Here is a 17,751-nt window from a genome sequence, read left to right on the forward strand (position 1 = left end):
GATACAAATATTTTAGAACCATTTTTGATTATTTTTTAACAAATCTAAACTGAAAACTTTAATCCATTTCCAACCGAGAAATTACTCTCAAACTAAAAATATTTACAGTACTGGAATTGATCTGAGTTTTGATTGGATTCAGCATCGATTTGTGCAAAATATGTTTAATTTTATGTTTCATAGTGCTTAATGAACCCAATCTTTCAACTAACAGTGTTCCCTTAAATTAAACGTATTGATTAATTTTAAAAATGTCCCTTACAAATATTTCAATTTCCGGACATTCTAATTCTTTGATTAATGAACAAAATAAAGCAACTAAAATAAATTAAATTTTATTTCATAGAATTGAAATTGATAATTAACAATTAATAAATATTTTTTATATGTGTTATTTATTTTTGCATTTTTGAATGAAGCATTTCCTTCAAAGCATCAGCTCCAGACTGATTAATTTCCTTTTTGAAACAAGAGAAATTTTATTAAAAAATTTTATTTAATTGTAAAATTTATTTTACCTCATAACCATAAGGTTCCAGTTCTTCTTTGCATTTCTTCAACCAACCTCTTATCTTTGGATATGGACCCAAATCAAGACCGAATGCCTCCATTTGTGACACAGTTATTGTCAATGATAAATCAGCAATGGTAAAGTGGTCAGCAGCTGAGAATTCTTGCTTGTTCTTAAACATTGCCTCGAACCAGCGCAAAGCTTCTAGTAATTTGGCTTTTTTGGTTTCATCCAATGGGGCACCCATAAACATTGTGGCAAACTAAAATGTATAGAAAACGTACATTGTTATTAATTGTTAGCAGTTTTAAATTATTATAAATTTGTTAAATATGTAAAACCACAATATTAAATTAATTATAATTTAAGTCCGTTGAAAATAAAGACCTAGTGACTTACTACACTCAGTCATTTCAATGTGCGAGTCATATCAGAGATGGAAGGGACCTACAGTTTTATGTCGAATTTGAATGGATAATTTTAGAAAGCAATTTTCATGACAAAAATTGCTCTTGTAGTATAAGTCAATTCCTCGCAAGAGGCATTTGTGGCACTGACAGGGAATCCAAGACCTTTAACATGACTCCTACACACTTACTATTACGCCACGGGTATGTCACGTATGGGGTTAATGGTGTCTTGAATATTGGCTTATAATGGGTTGCTGATTTATCGGCATACACCAATGGCTTATGGACGACCCTTTCAAAGCAATCTAAAGGAGGCGTTAAGTCGTTCAAACAGAAGGTCTCCTAATTAATTTGAGAATAAATTGATAGTATGACTGTATGACAAGTTTCCCCTTCTTGTTGTTGTCTTGTGATATTCTAGCTGAACTATTTTTGAAAACTAATAACAACCAGTCACTATGGCTCTGTAGTATTCGCCATTCACAGTAACGACATGTCCTTTCCCATATCGAAAGAATAAAGGACCGATGATACCAAATGCATGTGAACTGCACTTAGCAGTCAATTTTTATGGATGAAATAGTTATCCCTTAATGATTGAGTATTGTTTTGGGCCCATATACCTTTACTTTGCTCACTGACGAATCCATTAACCAAATATGAACTTCATCACTAAACACTGTAAAATGGACGAAATGTTTAGAGTTAATTTCCACAATTTGGATGCCATGTTTTGACGTTTAAAAATTCATGATGATTACCAAACCTTACTGAAAATAAATATCAAACCAGTTTGACATTTCTTAGTGTGAAACTGTGGACAGCAACGATTGTTTATCAGAAAAAAAAAACATTTTATATTTGATTAAATCAGACTTATAATTTCCTAGCCTGTCCTTCTATGAAGGACCTTACTTGATATACGGTTTGGACAGAAAATCCTTAGGATGTTAGGAAGACATCTATTCACGAAGGTTTATAGCTTTCATGTAATGGCTTAAGTAACCTACCATGTGATGTACCCCTAAAGAAGCACAGATTTGACATTTTTTGCGAAACAGTCGTAGCTTTGTTCTTAAGCTGATAGAGTTATTCCTCCAAATTTTCGACAACATACCGATTTTGCTTTCCCGATGCGGCAGATGACGTGTTTCTCGATTCCGCCTTCGATAGAGACTTCCAAGGTATTGAAAGCTCTCCACTTTTTCCAGGATGGTCGATTTTTTGAGAGGATGGTCGGGTTCCGAGGCAGATCATGATTTGCCGGAATTACTTTTTAGCTCCACAACTTCTGATTCTCTCTCCACACAGTTCTTGTCATTTGATGGAGATTTATGATCCTTTAAAAGAGTAAGCAAACATAGTCCCCGTAATTCAAGTGCTTTAAATAGGATTTCAAAGTCCATTGGATCCCTTCGCTACCTGACAGAGCAAAGCGCAGGGAGCTTGAAGATAATTCCTTCTTCCACTCATCGTGGAAGCTTTTGGTGGTCTAGGGTTCTTTTATGAGCGGATAAAGCAGTTCACTTGATGACGTTCTATCAGGTCCTACCGCTTTGTTGCTCTTAAGTGCTTTAATTGCGGCAACGATATCATTTTTACTGGGAGGTGCGGTGCGGATTCGAGGATTAGTTTCTTCAGGCGTTTCAGAAGGCATCGGCTCCACCTTGTCCACGTTGTTTGCAATCACTCGGTTTAAAACCCAGGAAAAGTGTTCTTTCCACCTTCTGATCCACCGAACTTATCACAGTACCGTCTACTTCTTTCACCTTTAGGTGGTCCCTAAATTGTTGACGGGTCGTTGGATCCCTTAGTCTGGATCTGAATTTTGCTGCTCATGTTATTCCCTTCTATCTTCGAACTATAGCTGTACGCAATCTTAGCTATCAGTAAGTGGTGGTCACGGGTAAGTCCCAAAGTCAAGCCTCTTCTGTTTCGTACATCCAAGAGACTGCTTCTAAAGCGTCGACTAATCGCGAAGTGGTCTAATTGGTTGGAAGACGCTTGCCTGTCCGTCGACACCCAGCTAATTTTATGACACGGTTTGTGTTTAAACATAATGCCACCAATCACAAGGTCATTGGCGTTGCAGAAGTCAATGAGCCGACACCATGAAGACCCATCACATGCCTTAGCCCGTTGCTGTCACTGCCAACCTTAGCATTGAGGTCTCTCATAGCCAAAATAATATCTCCGCGGGGAGAGTGTTATTGTAGGCGGATCCTAGTTGACTGTGAAAGCTTTTTTTCTCTTCATCAGATGCGAACTTCTTCGGGGCGTAACACTGTATAATGGAGACGGGTCGTACTTCACTCCGAAACCAGCTTTGATAAGCCTTTCCCCAAGGGTCTCCCAAGAAATAAGTATTCTGATTACCATGTTTGTAAGGAGTAAACCAACTCCAGCTTCTTGATCGTTTCCTGGATCATGACCAGAGAAGAGCTGTACAGTGTTCCGTGTCGGTGACAATAGCGGGATGGAGTTCAGTTACGAAGAGTGCTAATTTCCGTAACTTATCCTGTAGAGACAGGAAACTTCGCCCTTGCAATTTAAGCTAACTTATACATAAGTCATTGCCCGGAGCCAACACGAGGAGGTAAAGCAAGAACATCAACATGGCAAGAAAGTTGAATTGCTCTGGCTTAAACCAAGTTTAAGGCAATCACCAACTACCCGATCTGCCATGTCGCAAGCACCCAAAGTTGACTGTTTGTGCAATATTTAACCTGTTACTCATTTCCTCGCTCTTTAGTTTCCATAACAAAAACAAAGTCTTCTAAGTCCTCTTTTATTTTTTGTATTCAATTTTCTAATCTAAAATCAAAATAACCATGTAATAACGGTGACTAGCAACATAATCCGACTTAAAATCATATTAGGTATACCTTAAGGTACCTGCACCTATACCTTAGCTCTATACCTATTTTACAATGTATGGAAATCATTTTACCAACTTGTTCCACTCGCTTAAATCCTACAAGTGCGTAGGTAGGTATGTTAGATACCTTTCCATAGATTTGATCCTAAAGGGATTTGCATAAATTATAAATATTTCCTAAAGAACAGATATTCCCGTACCTTTTTCGATTTATTGATTTTCGAATTACTTAAAATTTCAATGAACATTGAACAAGAGTAACAGGCTTGCGACGACGACGATACGACGATGCGATGGGACTATGGGATCTCTGGAATGCGTCTTGTTTTATAAACCCAATGGAAATCGATGGCGTAGAGCGACGTCGACGGAGCGGAGCAGAAGTACCAAAGAGAGATAAGCTTTATTGTTTGCATGATGTAGAGATGGGAATAGGAATGTTCTACAGGATCGTATTGTAGATTTTATATATGAATGCCAATAAGGATTTTATGGATACGAGTACATTTATCTATTGCAGATAATAAAGGAGAAAATTCTGTAGTCAAAACAAAATCAAGATTTATGTTAGAGGCTCTTTTATCAATATTTCAAATTGAATTTGACAATTTTTTGGAACTTTCAAAAATACGGAACCTATTAAATATACTTTATGCAACATTCTTATTGAAAACGTGACATGAATTCAAAAAGAAATGCAGGAAGAGGGAAGAAAAAACAAAGGATTCATCAGTAAAAATTATATTAAAAAAAGACAAATCGTAAGACTTTCAGTAAAATTTATAATAGGTCCGGTTGGTAAGTCTAAAACCTGTTTCTGTTTGGAGGGAAAAACTGTCTACAAGACATTCTTCGACGGAAATTTAAGGTTTGCACTAATAATTCCTAATATTTCTTCAGAAGATTTTTCTTGAAGATTTTTCCAAAAAGCATCCTATTAGTCTTGTCCAAAGCCTCGAAATAATGAAAACAATACAATCCCAAATATAATAAGTTAAATCACTCTTTAAGGGAAGTTCAATACATCAGGGTATCACAATGGACTACATTGATCTAACTTTAGCGGTAACGTCATCTATCGCCAACTCATCAACATAACCTAACATAACAAATCAGTCAAATATTAATTTGAGGAGCTTCGAAAAGTATGCAATAAATGAAGTTTAAGCTGATCTTTGTCGAGATATTTGGGACGTTAAACAAATTTAATGTGGAAATGTTGGTAGGGTTTTAGTTTTAAACAACAAAATCTAAAATTACAACATATAAACAACAAGGTTTATAAAAAGGTGTACAACTGGTTGATTTAATTTATTTATTTTGATCAATTTTCAGGTATTTATTTTTTGTGAAAAAATCTATTTGTTTGATTTTCTTAAAAATTATACCAGGGACCTATTTCACCAAACACTTTTCATTTTGTAATTTTTCAAAAAAAAATAATATGCTGCAAAGTATTTAAAAAAAAAAGAAAAAATTGAAAAGACTTTTTACTTTTCAATTTCTCCGGCTTTGTTTTAAAAGTAAAAGTTTTTCACCTATTTAAAATACAAGTCTGCAATTAATTCGAATTTTAAAAAGTTATAAAGTCAATCTAGAATTGTGTTGATTAAGACATAATAAGCATTGGTAAAACGCATCTACATAATTAGCACACAAAATTGAAAATGAATCGATCAGACAACAATATTAAAAAGTTAGCCGTTTTGGGGGTTTTATAAAATAAAAAGGTGATTTTTAAATGTAAATATTATAACCTCATAATTTATCATATTTCTTTTTTTTGAGTGCTATTCTTTTTAAATTATTCAGTAGTTTATTTTCAATTTTTGATAGCACACTATTATGAGCTTCTTTGATTTCAAAAAGATTATTTTGTTTATAAATTATTTCGAATTGATAGTTTCTTTTAAAGTTTTTTTTTAATAAAAACCTTAAAAAAACACTATTCAAAGTTGGTAAAAATTGATTTTCGACTCAAATATCTTTTCAAAACGTTGAGATATTGCCTTTGAACTAATTTTATCTTTTAAAGAATATTGTTGTTAACATTTAGTTAAATTTTGAGAAAAATCTTACTGACAGTTTTGCTTACAAAAAATAATAACCTTAAAAAAAACAATACTAAAACTTGGTAACAATGTATTTTCGATTTAAATATCTTTTCAAAAATTCAAAATACTGTCTTAAACTTTTTTTGTCTCACAGAATATATTGTTTTCGACATTCATTTATTTTCTTATGAAAATCCAACACTCCACAAAAAAAAAATCTGCAAATGATGATGTTCGGTTTTCGATATCTCGTGAATAATAGAAGACATTGACTTCAAATTTATTTCTATCATACAATTTGTATTTGTTTATAGAAGAAACAAACACTTTTAAGAAATGCAACAAAAATTGGTAAAAATTGGTTTTCGACTAAAAATCTCGTTAATAAAAAGAGATTTTAAAATCAAACTACAGTTAAACTTCCCTATAACGAACTTCTATATATTACATATAGATCCAGAGTTAAGAAATTGAGTGTTGCTTCTATTCCTGCAGTGGGAGTGGTCCTCATCGCCCTTGTTATGTCTACATAAGATATGTCGTCCATAACATGATCTCATAACTCGGCTACCAACTTGCACCTTATGAAGATCTTATTACATGAGTAGAAAGCGATCTTAGCCTTTTTGGATCTTTCTGAATCATTGGGACCCCGATTCAGCTTTTAACCCAAGATTACTCCTAGGTATTACGCTTAATTTAATAATTTGAGTGGGATTTAATCTTTATCAGTTACTGTATAATTTGGTATTTTCATCTTACTTGTAAAAAGTACTAACCCCTTTAAAACAGAAATAGGGTTAATCATCAAGCAACAGTTCTTGTATTCACGTTGTTCAATTACAGTAATTAGGAATTCTCCTGTCGACAGTAGAGCTACGTCCTCAGTGCTGGTTGATGCTTTGGCACCGCTGTTTTCGAGTTTGGTAAAGATTTTGTTCTTTACCGGATTTCAGAAAAGTGGTGAGAGTATACCTGCTTGAGGTTTCCCCTAAGTTTAAACAGACATCAATTTAAAACTATGGATTTACATTCTTTTGACATTAAAAATTTGTGAAATGTTAAAATTTATAATTTGATCGTTTAAAAACCAGCACAAATTTAAACGTGATTGGATTAAGAAGAACATCTATTATTTTTTTTTTGAAATTTAGCAAAAATTAATTCATAATGATGAAACAAAATTTTGTAATTGTAAGTGTTAAGCGTTTTAAACAAAAAGTTTAAAGTGGTTTTATATATTTGATGTTAATACTTAATATTTTGAATCATAACTTTTTAATCAAATAGGTGCAAAAATGTATCTGTAATTATTAAATTCTTTACTAAAAAGGTTGAATTGACAATTTTTGTTAGACAAAAACTTTATGTAATTAAACTCTAAAAATGTATAGTTGGTCAATTTTTTAACTTGGTGCAAAGACTTATAATTTGTTGTGAATTAAAAACAAGTCGCTAAACAAAAAATGTCAGTTTAAAAAAAAACTAAACTTCAAAAATAAAAATTAAAGTAATCAATTTAGATTTTGACAATATTCATAATGTCGTTCCTATACGTGAACCAAAATAAAAAGTTGTACAGTCGATTTTCTTTAGTTAAAATGCAATTATCTTATCTATTGAAATAGCAATTTTTTTTAACCTCAAGATTAAACAAATACCTTTTTTTTAATAAAATATTTTAATACAAAAAACCAAATTAGGAGAGTCTATTTTATAACACAAAAAAAAATAAAAAACTTGTACATTTGAAAAATTCAATTAAAAAACAGCATTATTTCGAAAATCCAAATAGTATAATATTTTGTTTAATGTCCTTTTACATCTAAGACCATTTGCAACCTCTTTGGCATTGAAAGGGACAATTTCAATCCATATCCTCTGTATTGCATCTTTTAACTGTTCTTTATTTTTTAACTTTCCTTTAACTCAACTTTTTGTTAACATGAGCCCAAAGATGTTCAATTGGATTTAAATCCAGAGTTTATGATGGAAGAGGAAGTACTTTTTTCACGTTATATAACAATAATTACTCCTTCGCTATCAACGAGGAATGTTTTTGGTCATTGTCATGAACGAAACTAAAATTATCTTCAAGGTCCAATTTTACTGTACATTCAAAAATGTTGAATCTGGATTAGTGGATAAAAGTGGTTTGTAAAACCTCTAAGCTTTTTCGAATGTGTGGATGAACTTGGACAATTTTGTTTCTATTAAGGTCTTCCGCTATTTCCACTGCCGAAATTTTGGGGTTACTTTGTACTTTACTATTAGTTTATTAATTCTTGGTTTATTTAGTATCAATTTTTCTCGGTCTCTCATTTCCCTCACCTTCTCTTGTTAATTTTTTTTTTTTTGTAAGAATTAATAACCTATTGAACTGTGGAATGTGGCTTTTTTACAATATCAGCGATTTGTCTTACACTTTTCTTTTCGTCCCACAACTTAACAATAAGATTTTTCATATTAAGTAAAATTTGTTTATTTTCCATTTTCTTTTAATTTCTCTTATGCATTTTTAACGAAATATTAGTCTGGCAACATGATCTGATAAAGGCTACTGGATAACGGTTCCTACAAAGTGTACAAGTTTTTTTTGGTTTCATAAACGTGCTTTATTCATTGAATTTGTTTTTTTATTAAAATAATTTAATTAAAAAAATGTGTTTTGCTTGATCTGGAGGTTAAAGAAATCCCTATTTTTGGTAAATAATTTGTTTTTGTTTTTGATTGCATTAACTTCAAAGATAGTTGCATTTTAACAAAAGAAAATGTAGAATATTAAAATTTTTAAAAAGAATTAGTTTGAAGATATGTACTTAAAAATTTCGATAAACTTTTTAAGAAGAATATAGCAGTAAATCTTCTAGAAAAGATACGTTAACAGAACTTTTTAAAGGAAAGCTAATTTCTTCGGATTCTTTGGTTTCAAGTTTAAGTGCGTAATTATATACATATGAATGTATGTATGTACATATGTATATAAACACATATACAAACAACATTTTATCCTGGAACTATTGAAATGTTTTAAATGAAAGTATAAAATATTGTATGTTTTGACTCCGATTAAAGAAACATACATAGATATGTAAAGTTAATTAGATAAATAATGAATAATTTATTAAAAACATTTAACCTTAATTCTTAAGTACACAACTTTTTTCAGATTACTCTAAAACTAATAAAGATTTGATTTCAAAGCACTTATTGCTGACAAATTTGTAAAAAACAAAATACAACAAAATGTTAGAAACAAAAATCTACTTTAAAATTAAAACCAATAATTTGTTTAAACTTTCTTTTTTTTACACTTTAGAATTTTCAGAAAGTATTTAGCTTATCATAAGTGCATGAGTGTTAGTTGTTAATAAGAAAATAATACAATTAAGGTCTAACACACGCACAAAATACAAAAAATGATTAACAATGATTTTATAAAACCAAGCATATTAGAAAATGCTAATGTATCAGCAATTCCAGAAATGGTTAAATCTTCAGACAACAACTGAAAATTAGCTCTTCTGAAATCAAAATTATATAAGCAATCAAAGGAATTGCTGTGTTCAGTAAGGTGATAACGGAAGTCAAGAAAAATGTCCAAAGGAAGGTGATGTTTATCAATATTAGTAATTCCTGATCTAGATTCTAGAACAAGAGTACTAATAGCGTCAGAAGAAAATATACTAAATCAAGAATTCGATTTTTTGAGTTTTTAATACAGGTTGGCTGTAAGTCGGTAAGAAGGATTTTATCTAGAAAACATAGTTCCAATTGTGACAAAGAAAAAAAGGTTTCAAGGCAGGATTCGTCTTCAGATGGAATATAGTCAATGTGTGGTAAATTAAAATGACCTAAAAGTTAAATATTGGTGTCATAGCAGGACAAATTGATAGGAAAGTCTAATGCCAAGGAGAATCTGCTATAAACAAACTCCAAACTTTTTGGAGGAATGTAAACGTTTAATATAAAAATGGTCTTAGTCTGTACCAATATCCTTACACAGAGCAGTTCAATCGATAATCTAAATGGAAAAGATATAAACTTGGATTTTAAAGAAACACCTAGTTTTTGACTTTGTGTAAATTCTTTGACTTAAGTCTCTGTGTGCCATATATTTCTATTGCAAAACATAAAAGAATTAAAAAACAAAATATCACTGTATGACCTGTTTTTTTTTCTCACTCAAGTCAACTTCTTACAAAATTGGCCCATCGATTAACGAAGCTAGCTGGATGTCTGTACATTTCCTATAACTTTTTTCTTGACTATATCCAAGAATAAGTATGTATAATATCACCTTTTTAATATTCAAGAAAAAACTTAAGTTTTATATGACTGTTTCGTTTAAGAAACTTTCTTTTATTTAATACTTTACTTAGCTTTTAACATAACTTCAAACAAAATTGCAAAACAACACCTAATTCTTAGTGAAAATAATAAATATCACAAAACAACCTATCTGACCACTGTGCGACGTCACATCTTGAAAAACTCGGTCTATTGGTAACGCTTTCACAACAGTCTGAATACGAGGTGACACTATATTATCTAAATAGACATCCAAGTCGAAACTGAAAAGTTCTTCCCTGGTAAGATCTAGTAGGTAGCATCTCGATGACTTTCAGTAGAAGTCGTAAACAGTGAAATTAAATAAGCCCTTGTAGTTTTTCTAATTAGAATGTCTAACTTTTTTTTCGTTTTTTTATCATTTTAAGTTAAAAGTCATTAAACTTATTTTATATTGGATACTTACAAAATAATCGCCCATTCGGGCATACAATGTTCCCAAATCGAACTGCAACCGTTGATCGACCAATGCCCTTACGCGAATATCCTTCGGATACAACTTATCATCCTTGGCATATGCTGAAACCAGATACGAAAGTATCGCTCGACTTAACGTTTCCACAGACAAAAGTACATAAGAAAACAAAACGAAATACATTATAAAACTCATTACTGTATCTCGATAAATTACAAAACAATTCCAGCACAAGATTTCTTACAAGTTATATACTTGTTATATGTACATACCTCTCCCAGAGCACCAATCCATCGTCATCAACCGTTGGCAAACAATGCTGAGGATTCAATTCCACAAACTCTGGTTTCAGTTGCTCCCCCTCCATGATGTTCACAACTCGCATATCGAATTCCATGTCCAGCATCTTGGCCAGCATCATAATTGCTCGACATGGTGGACTTGGGGGCAGATAGTACAATATTGGTGGCATCTTTCCACCCCTAATAAGGCAATAAACGAATTCCTTAACAATTTCACGTGTCTCGTTGACCATAAAGTCTGCGCTCTGCCAGTTGCGAAGGTTTTCTTCTTGTGAACTTATCAGCTCACCACCAGGAACAAGACTCACTGTGATTCCAATTGCTACACATTCCTTTTCCAAGCGATACCAAAGTCTCAATTACTTCAAATATAATCAATCCAACTACAACAACAACAAAAACATTACACTAAGGCCTTGAACTCTTGCTTGAGCAATATCCACTCACCCTGCTTGCACTACACTCTCCTCCCACAACCGATTGAGTGGAAGGAAATAAATCAATCAATTCGATGGAAAAATTATATGAAAACGTATTTGGTTCTCAAGGAAACTTTCTCGACAGGTTATCATCAAAATTTAACAACTATTAACTTGATGACTACCCTCAGTTCCACAGTTCCAGAGGGTGGTGGTCAATAAGTTCACAAGGGAGAAAACCACATAACAAGAGGGCAGTCGTTTGGGATACGATATCAGTACATAGGAATTAAAGCTTGTCGACTTTGTCCATCAGCGGACTCACTTTAACTACTCACTTGGCTCGCACGATTAATTTGTGCTGCACAACAGCTATGGTATCAATGCAGTTACCCAGTTTGATTGGGATTCACCCTCTGATCGACTTTACGCTTGGCTTTGGGATGGGAGTCTATATAATGATTGATGGTCCCGAAGACCGTACTTCTCTTTTGTTTCTTTTCTAGCACAACCGCACTCGACCTGAATCTCGGCCAAATGCAGGAAAAGCGTTGATGAATATTTTTGTCGTCCTTTGTTTTGCCTGAAACTTGAAACTGTTTGTAAGTTTATTGCATGGATAGTATTGAACAATGTTCAGCAGCGTACTCCTGCTTTTGGCCCTAAATAGACTCACTAAACTCTGTTGTTGTCGGTCGCTAGGATACTCCGTCCAATAATAGGGACACAACAATATGGCAGCACAACTAGAACACTCGCTTGCAATTGCGATAACATTTTTTTCTTTATTGTTAACCTTTTTGCGTTTGAAAAGCTGTGAAAGTCTTTGTCACCTAAAGTTGTTGGCGACCATCATCAAAGTCGCGACTTCATATAACGAACTTGTGTACTTTTATGACGCAAATTAGGTATATCAAAGACAATGTTTTAGAAAAAAGGTACAACTTTCGATCCGTGGGCTTGATGGGCATTCATGGGCATGCATCAGTGGAGGTCGACCCCATCCTATCATAGAAGACCTAAACAAACAATACTTTTTGCTCGTTTCTCAGGAAATGAGAGAATATGACATTTAGTGTGAGAAGAAAACATATCGGCAAACTAAAAACATACCCATGGTAAATGTATTTTTAGCGAAAAAGTGGAATCTAGTGGAGAATTGTGGCGTAAGTTGACTTTAGTTTTGTCAAAGACTCACTTCCATTTCTTATGGGAAATGTATGCAAAAGAACAATGATTCAAGACTATAGGTTGCCTCATTAAAACGTAATTAAGCGAATAAAGTGATGAATTATAAATAAAATGAATGCACGCAATTACTTTTTTGTTTGCTTTTCTTTAAGTCGTCCCTCAGTCGAAATATAAACTCCTTAAATAAATAGAAAGGAAGGAGCTTATAGAAAAAGAAAAAGTGATATCCTGGACATGTGCAGTATGCAACTTTTAGTGGACACAGGTGCGAGTTAAAATGAAAAGACGAAATTTAAGGCAATTTTGCATTTGTAATCTATGAAATTAAAGGTAATTTTTGCATTCGTAATATGAGAACTAAAAGGCAACTTAAACTCAACGCTATGCAATAATTTGAGATATGAAGTCCGACTGAAATCGAGATTATTAAATATTCAAGGGAAAACCATTCTGGGAAATGTATGTACTTTCACCACAAAATAAACCTTTTTTTTCGTGAGAAACAAGCCATTGTTAAGGACAAATTTCATTAAATTCATCGAGATTCTTTATAGAACGATCGATTTTAAACTATGAGAAGAGATGTAGATGTAAAATATGGCCATTCGATGAGAATAGAAGAAAAATAAATATTCTTTTATGTGGTTATACTGTATTGAATTATGTTTTGAAGCACTGTTAATGTCTAAAAATAGTTGAAGATCATTTTATTGAAGAAAGCTCTGAGAATATTTGCATAACAGATGTAATACCATTAATTAAAATACTAAAAAGAAGTGGACCCGAATGGCCACCTTGAGGTACACCTGAACTGTGTTTGATAAATTTTGGAAAAGAATTATTAGTAACTTATTAAGATCTAGATGATGATATCTATCTCAAAAATGAAGAAGGGTATCCAAAAGGTTTGAGCTTACGCAATAGGATGGAGTGATTTGTCGAGTAAAAGCCTTAATACAATCTGTCCAAATTGCATCTACTTGATTCATTTTTTCATAATATAAGACACATCGAAAGGTGGTGTTCTATCCCCTCTTCTCGGGACCCTAGTATTAAATAAAATCCTGATTGGCCTTTATGCGGAGAGTTTCAGAATGATTGCATAATGAGGTTGCTATAGCGGTTTCATGAAGTCTTCTTAACACCCCTTAAAAAACCCTGACAAAGTGCCTTAGACAAATTGATACTTAGGGACGATTGGTTTTGACTGAGTTTGTTAACCCACACAAAACGGAATAGGTGAATATGAATAGCAAGCAATACAAATTTCAAAATGTTAAACGTCCAATTGAAATTCTCAGGAGAAGCTAAGTAGCTCTGTCTGACTAAATTGGAAACGCAATGTACAAAAAAGAGTTCGTAATAAACGGGGCTTACAACTGCGAACCACGCATTGGTTATACACAAGGGCAATATATATGGCACTATGTTGGGTTGCCTTTGAAAAAGCCATAAGCCGCGACAAACTAAATAAAGTTCAACGTTTAGTTTTCCTTTGAATAAGCGGTTATGCGGCACTGGACATCCTACTCTACCTATAATACCTCTTGATATACTTATCAAACAAATAGTTGCAAGCTCTGCTATCTGCCTCAAAACTTCATCGCAGTGGCTTAGCAACAAAATTAACCACTCCGTGTTTCTTAAGTACTTAGTATTAATTCCAAAGCACACAAACTACACCATTTCTCAACTGCAATTCGAGAGAAACATCCATATTTCTATATTCCTTCCAATATTTCTTTGAAAATAGGGCATTCCCGGAAGACAAGTTAGTTGACTTTTATAAAGATGGATCAAAAACAAAAGAAGAAATTAAGTCTCTTATTCCATCTTCCCAATCATTTAAGCGTGTTCCAGGTGGAATTTTTTGTTATACATATAAACATCTGATATCCGAATTTTCTCAGATAGTAAGGCCGCTATAAAATATCTGTACCCTGTCTCTACAAATGCTATAACAGTCTATACCTTTCGATCACCTGTAATTAAGATGGCACAACAGTATAATATTCATCTTTGTACCGGGCCATAGCGACATTCCAGGAAATTGTAAGGCAGATGAATCCGACAGAAATGATACAGTGCAATCCATTTTACCAAGTTTGGATATAAACTATTGCTAATGCAAGACGCTATGAAGGAAGCAAACATCAGGTGGGATAACATCACAAAAAAAAACAAGCCTAGACTAGATCTACAGCTCTAACGGTGCTTGTATCTCTAAAGAAATCGAATATAAGCTCGATAATCGGTGTTATTTATAACCGGGTACTGTCTTATAGGAAAGCACCCCACGCGGCTAGGAGTATTCTAAAACGACTGATGCAGAAGCTGTATGGATGAGGAAGAGAAGGAAATAGTTTTTCATCTCCTCTGTAAACGCAAGAATTTCCTAAAAGAATTCTTCTATGACGACCTGATCGATCATAATCATATTAACATTATTATAGTCTCTCACTTTAGTTAGGGACTCAAACTGGTTTCATTAAGCTTAGAAGAAAACCGCAAGATTCATAAGATATGACAATGGGCCATTAAACTGGCTTAAGTGTGCCCTACTATAAAACGGACAGCCACTTTAACCTAACCTAACCTAACATATGACATAAGCAGCGGGTAAAGTCTTAATTGTTGTGGTAGAGCACCCTGACACATAACCATGCGTCGAATATAGATTCCCTAGTTACGAATCCTAGCTTAGATTTGACAACAGTCGGACCACTTAGAAATTGCTGATAGTTTGGAAATATCTTTGTTATTTTGTATTAGATTCTTAGACCCAGATTTAAGAATAGGCTCAAGATAAGAGATTTTTCACTTATAAGGAAAATTTCCTCCCGAAAGGGATTTGTTGAAAAATTAAAGCAAAGAAAAACTGTTGTTCTTTTTTAATATTCATTATTTAACCACTATGAAGGAACTTATTAAGAACAAAGAAGTCTTTCCGAATTTTTTTGAAATAAGCATAATCTGATTAACTATTTGATTGCTTGAATTTTGTAAAATCTTTACATTTCATATTTCTGTGTTTGATCAGGAAGTTTTTGTACCACGGATTTTGGATTTCAAGCCAGGGATATACATTTAGAAAAGCATTCAAATATGATTGAGGTAAATCGTATGTACTTTTGCTCAAAGTTAAGATCAAACACTTTAAAAGACTAGTTGAAAGTGAAGAGATAATTGTTATGTATTATTGATGTTTGAAGATTTTGAACAGTAATAATATTTATTTTCAATACATCAAACATATAAAAATTAGTACAATTTGATAACGATAAAATAAACTAAGTATTTAAAAACAAAGTATCAAATCTCAACTTTCAACAATTATTAACAAATTCAATATTTATTAAATGTTGTGTATATTCTTCAAAAGTACTTTAAGGTGCAATATAACTGACAATATAGAATAACATAACAGCGATAAATAATTGTATATGTAATTCAATATGTTGTTCAAACACATAACATATAGACGAGATTTTAGTCACCACTTAAAAACGTCCTTTTATATTCTTTAAGGGGGTATTCTGGTCTAGAGACATGAATTTTAGGTAATTTTTGAAGTGCTGTAGAAAAAAGCAAGCAACAATTTTAATATACATTTTTTTATACATTATTTATTCACATTAGAAGCATACAAAAAAAAATAAAAAAGTAAAAAAAAAATCAAAATTCCGTTAGTTATCAGTTCATGGAGTGGTGCGTCTCAAAAATTTGGTGCGTGACCATACCCACGATTTTAACTCTCCTAGAAATCTGAAATCAAAAACTAAAAAAGATTATTAATCTACAATAATGTCGCAATGTCTGGAACTACGGAAAAGTTACAAACATTTCTTTTTACAAAATGGCGGCTGTCTAAAGAAAAATATAAAAAATTTACCATTTTTTTGAACATTCTTCGATTTGTTAAAAATATTAAAAATGAAAATTTGGGGATGGCCGTAGTTCCGGACGTAGACAAGTCCCTAAAGAAGAATCTCTTAAAATTTCAAGTAAATCGGTTCGGCAGAACCTGAGAAATCGTGGGTATCAGATTCAAAAAGACAGTTCTGAGAAAAACGCGTTTAAAGTACCCCATTATGTCTTTTGTTCTATTAGTTGCAGCCCAACCGATTTGGATGGCTGCTCAGCAAAATACTTATTTCTCCGAAAATAATTTAAATTTGGGAAAATCCTCTCGTAGACATATTCTTAAATAATTAAACTATGAAAATATGAAAAGAAAAAAAAATCGATTTTTTTAATTTCTAGACCAGAATACCCCCTTAAATGAGTCTAACAAAATTTAGATAAAATAATGTGTATTTTAACCCTTAATTTACACATTTCATGTTTAGTTATTAAAGCAAGGTATATTCTTACTATTTAATTTGGATGACTATCTATACGTATGACAGCATTCTAGTGTCCAACTGTTTTCTAAGTAAGCAATGTTTAATAGCTAAAACATAATGGTTAGGTAAGGTTAGGTTATAGTGGCTGTCCAAGATAGAAACGGACACACTTAGGCCAGTTTAATGGCCCATTCTGATACCACATGAATCTTGAGGCTTTATCCTTAGCTCAATGGAACCAGTTTGAGCCCCTTACGAAACGTGAGAGGCTGATTATACTGATATAATTTAGATAGTTAAAAAATAATTCTCCTATTTAATTTTCGCGTTTTCGAGCCAGAGCAGGAAATGGGCTGAGAAGATGAAGAACTGTTTCTTCCTCTTCTTCGTCCATACAGCTTCTGCAAAAGTCATTTGAGAATACGCCTAGTTTCGTGGCGTGCTTTCCTATTAGACAATGTCCGGTTATGACACCTATTATCTAGCTTATATGCGATCTGCTGAGAGAGAGTGTTTTTGAACCATCTGGGTAAAAATGGATTGGCTCATCATCCAAGAATGTCTTTTCCTCCCAAAAAGATCTGGGAGGTATAGAAATCTCGAAATTTATGTCGAATTGCAGTTGGGGGATTGTGTAGTCTGTGTGCTTTGGAATTGATTCTAAATATCTAAGAATTACGGAGTCTCCAATGTTGTCGTTAGTCCACTGCTTTGAGGCTAATAGGAGAGCTTGAAGCTATTTGTTTGCTAAATATGTCAAGAGGTGTTAGGTAGAGAAAGGTGTCCAGTGCCACAGATTGGGTCACGCGAAGCGATCCGCTTATACATAGGAAAGCTGAACGTTGGACTATTTAGCTTATCCCTGTTTATACCTT

The 17,751-nt window shown here is 32.9% G+C and overlaps 1 protein-coding gene and 1 long non-coding RNA gene across 3 annotated transcripts; one reads left to right on the top strand and one right to left on the bottom strand.

Moving 5' to 3' along the window:
• Window positions 1-319: 319 nt before the first annotated feature.
• LOC129954036 (glutathione S-transferase D7) lies at window positions 320-11,916 on the bottom strand. Of its 2 annotated transcripts, XM_056067667.1 has the most exons (5): window positions 11,678-11,916; window positions 10,891-11,100; window positions 10,610-10,751; window positions 519-773; window positions 320-458 (listed from the first exon to the last, which is right to left on the bottom strand). In XM_056067667.1, the coding sequence occupies exons 2-5, from the start codon at window positions 11,088-11,090 to the stop codon at window positions 396-398; spliced, it is 660 nt and encodes a 219-aa protein (XP_055923642.1). In that variant the 5' UTR covers window positions 11,091-11,100; window positions 11,678-11,916; the 3' UTR covers window positions 320-395. The 2 variants fall into 2 exon arrangements, with proteins under 2 accessions (XP_055923642.1, XP_055923641.1); XM_056067666.1 differs by lacking the exon at window positions 11,678-11,916 and having other exon boundaries at window positions 10,891-11,309.
• Window positions 11,917-12,249: 333 nt separating this feature from the next.
• Window positions 12,250-12,658, top strand: LOC129954037 (uncharacterized). Its single transcript, XR_008782630.1, has 2 exons — window positions 12,250-12,416; window positions 12,474-12,658. It is a non-coding gene; the product is annotated as an uncharacterized LOC129954037 (long non-coding RNA).
• Window positions 12,659-17,751: the final 5,093 nt, after the last annotated feature.

Source organism: Eupeodes corollae, chromosome 1, assembly GCF_945859685.1.
Source record: "Eupeodes corollae chromosome 1, idEupCoro1.1, whole genome shotgun sequence".
NCBI lineage: Eukaryota > Metazoa > Arthropoda > Insecta > Diptera > Syrphidae > Eupeodes > Eupeodes corollae.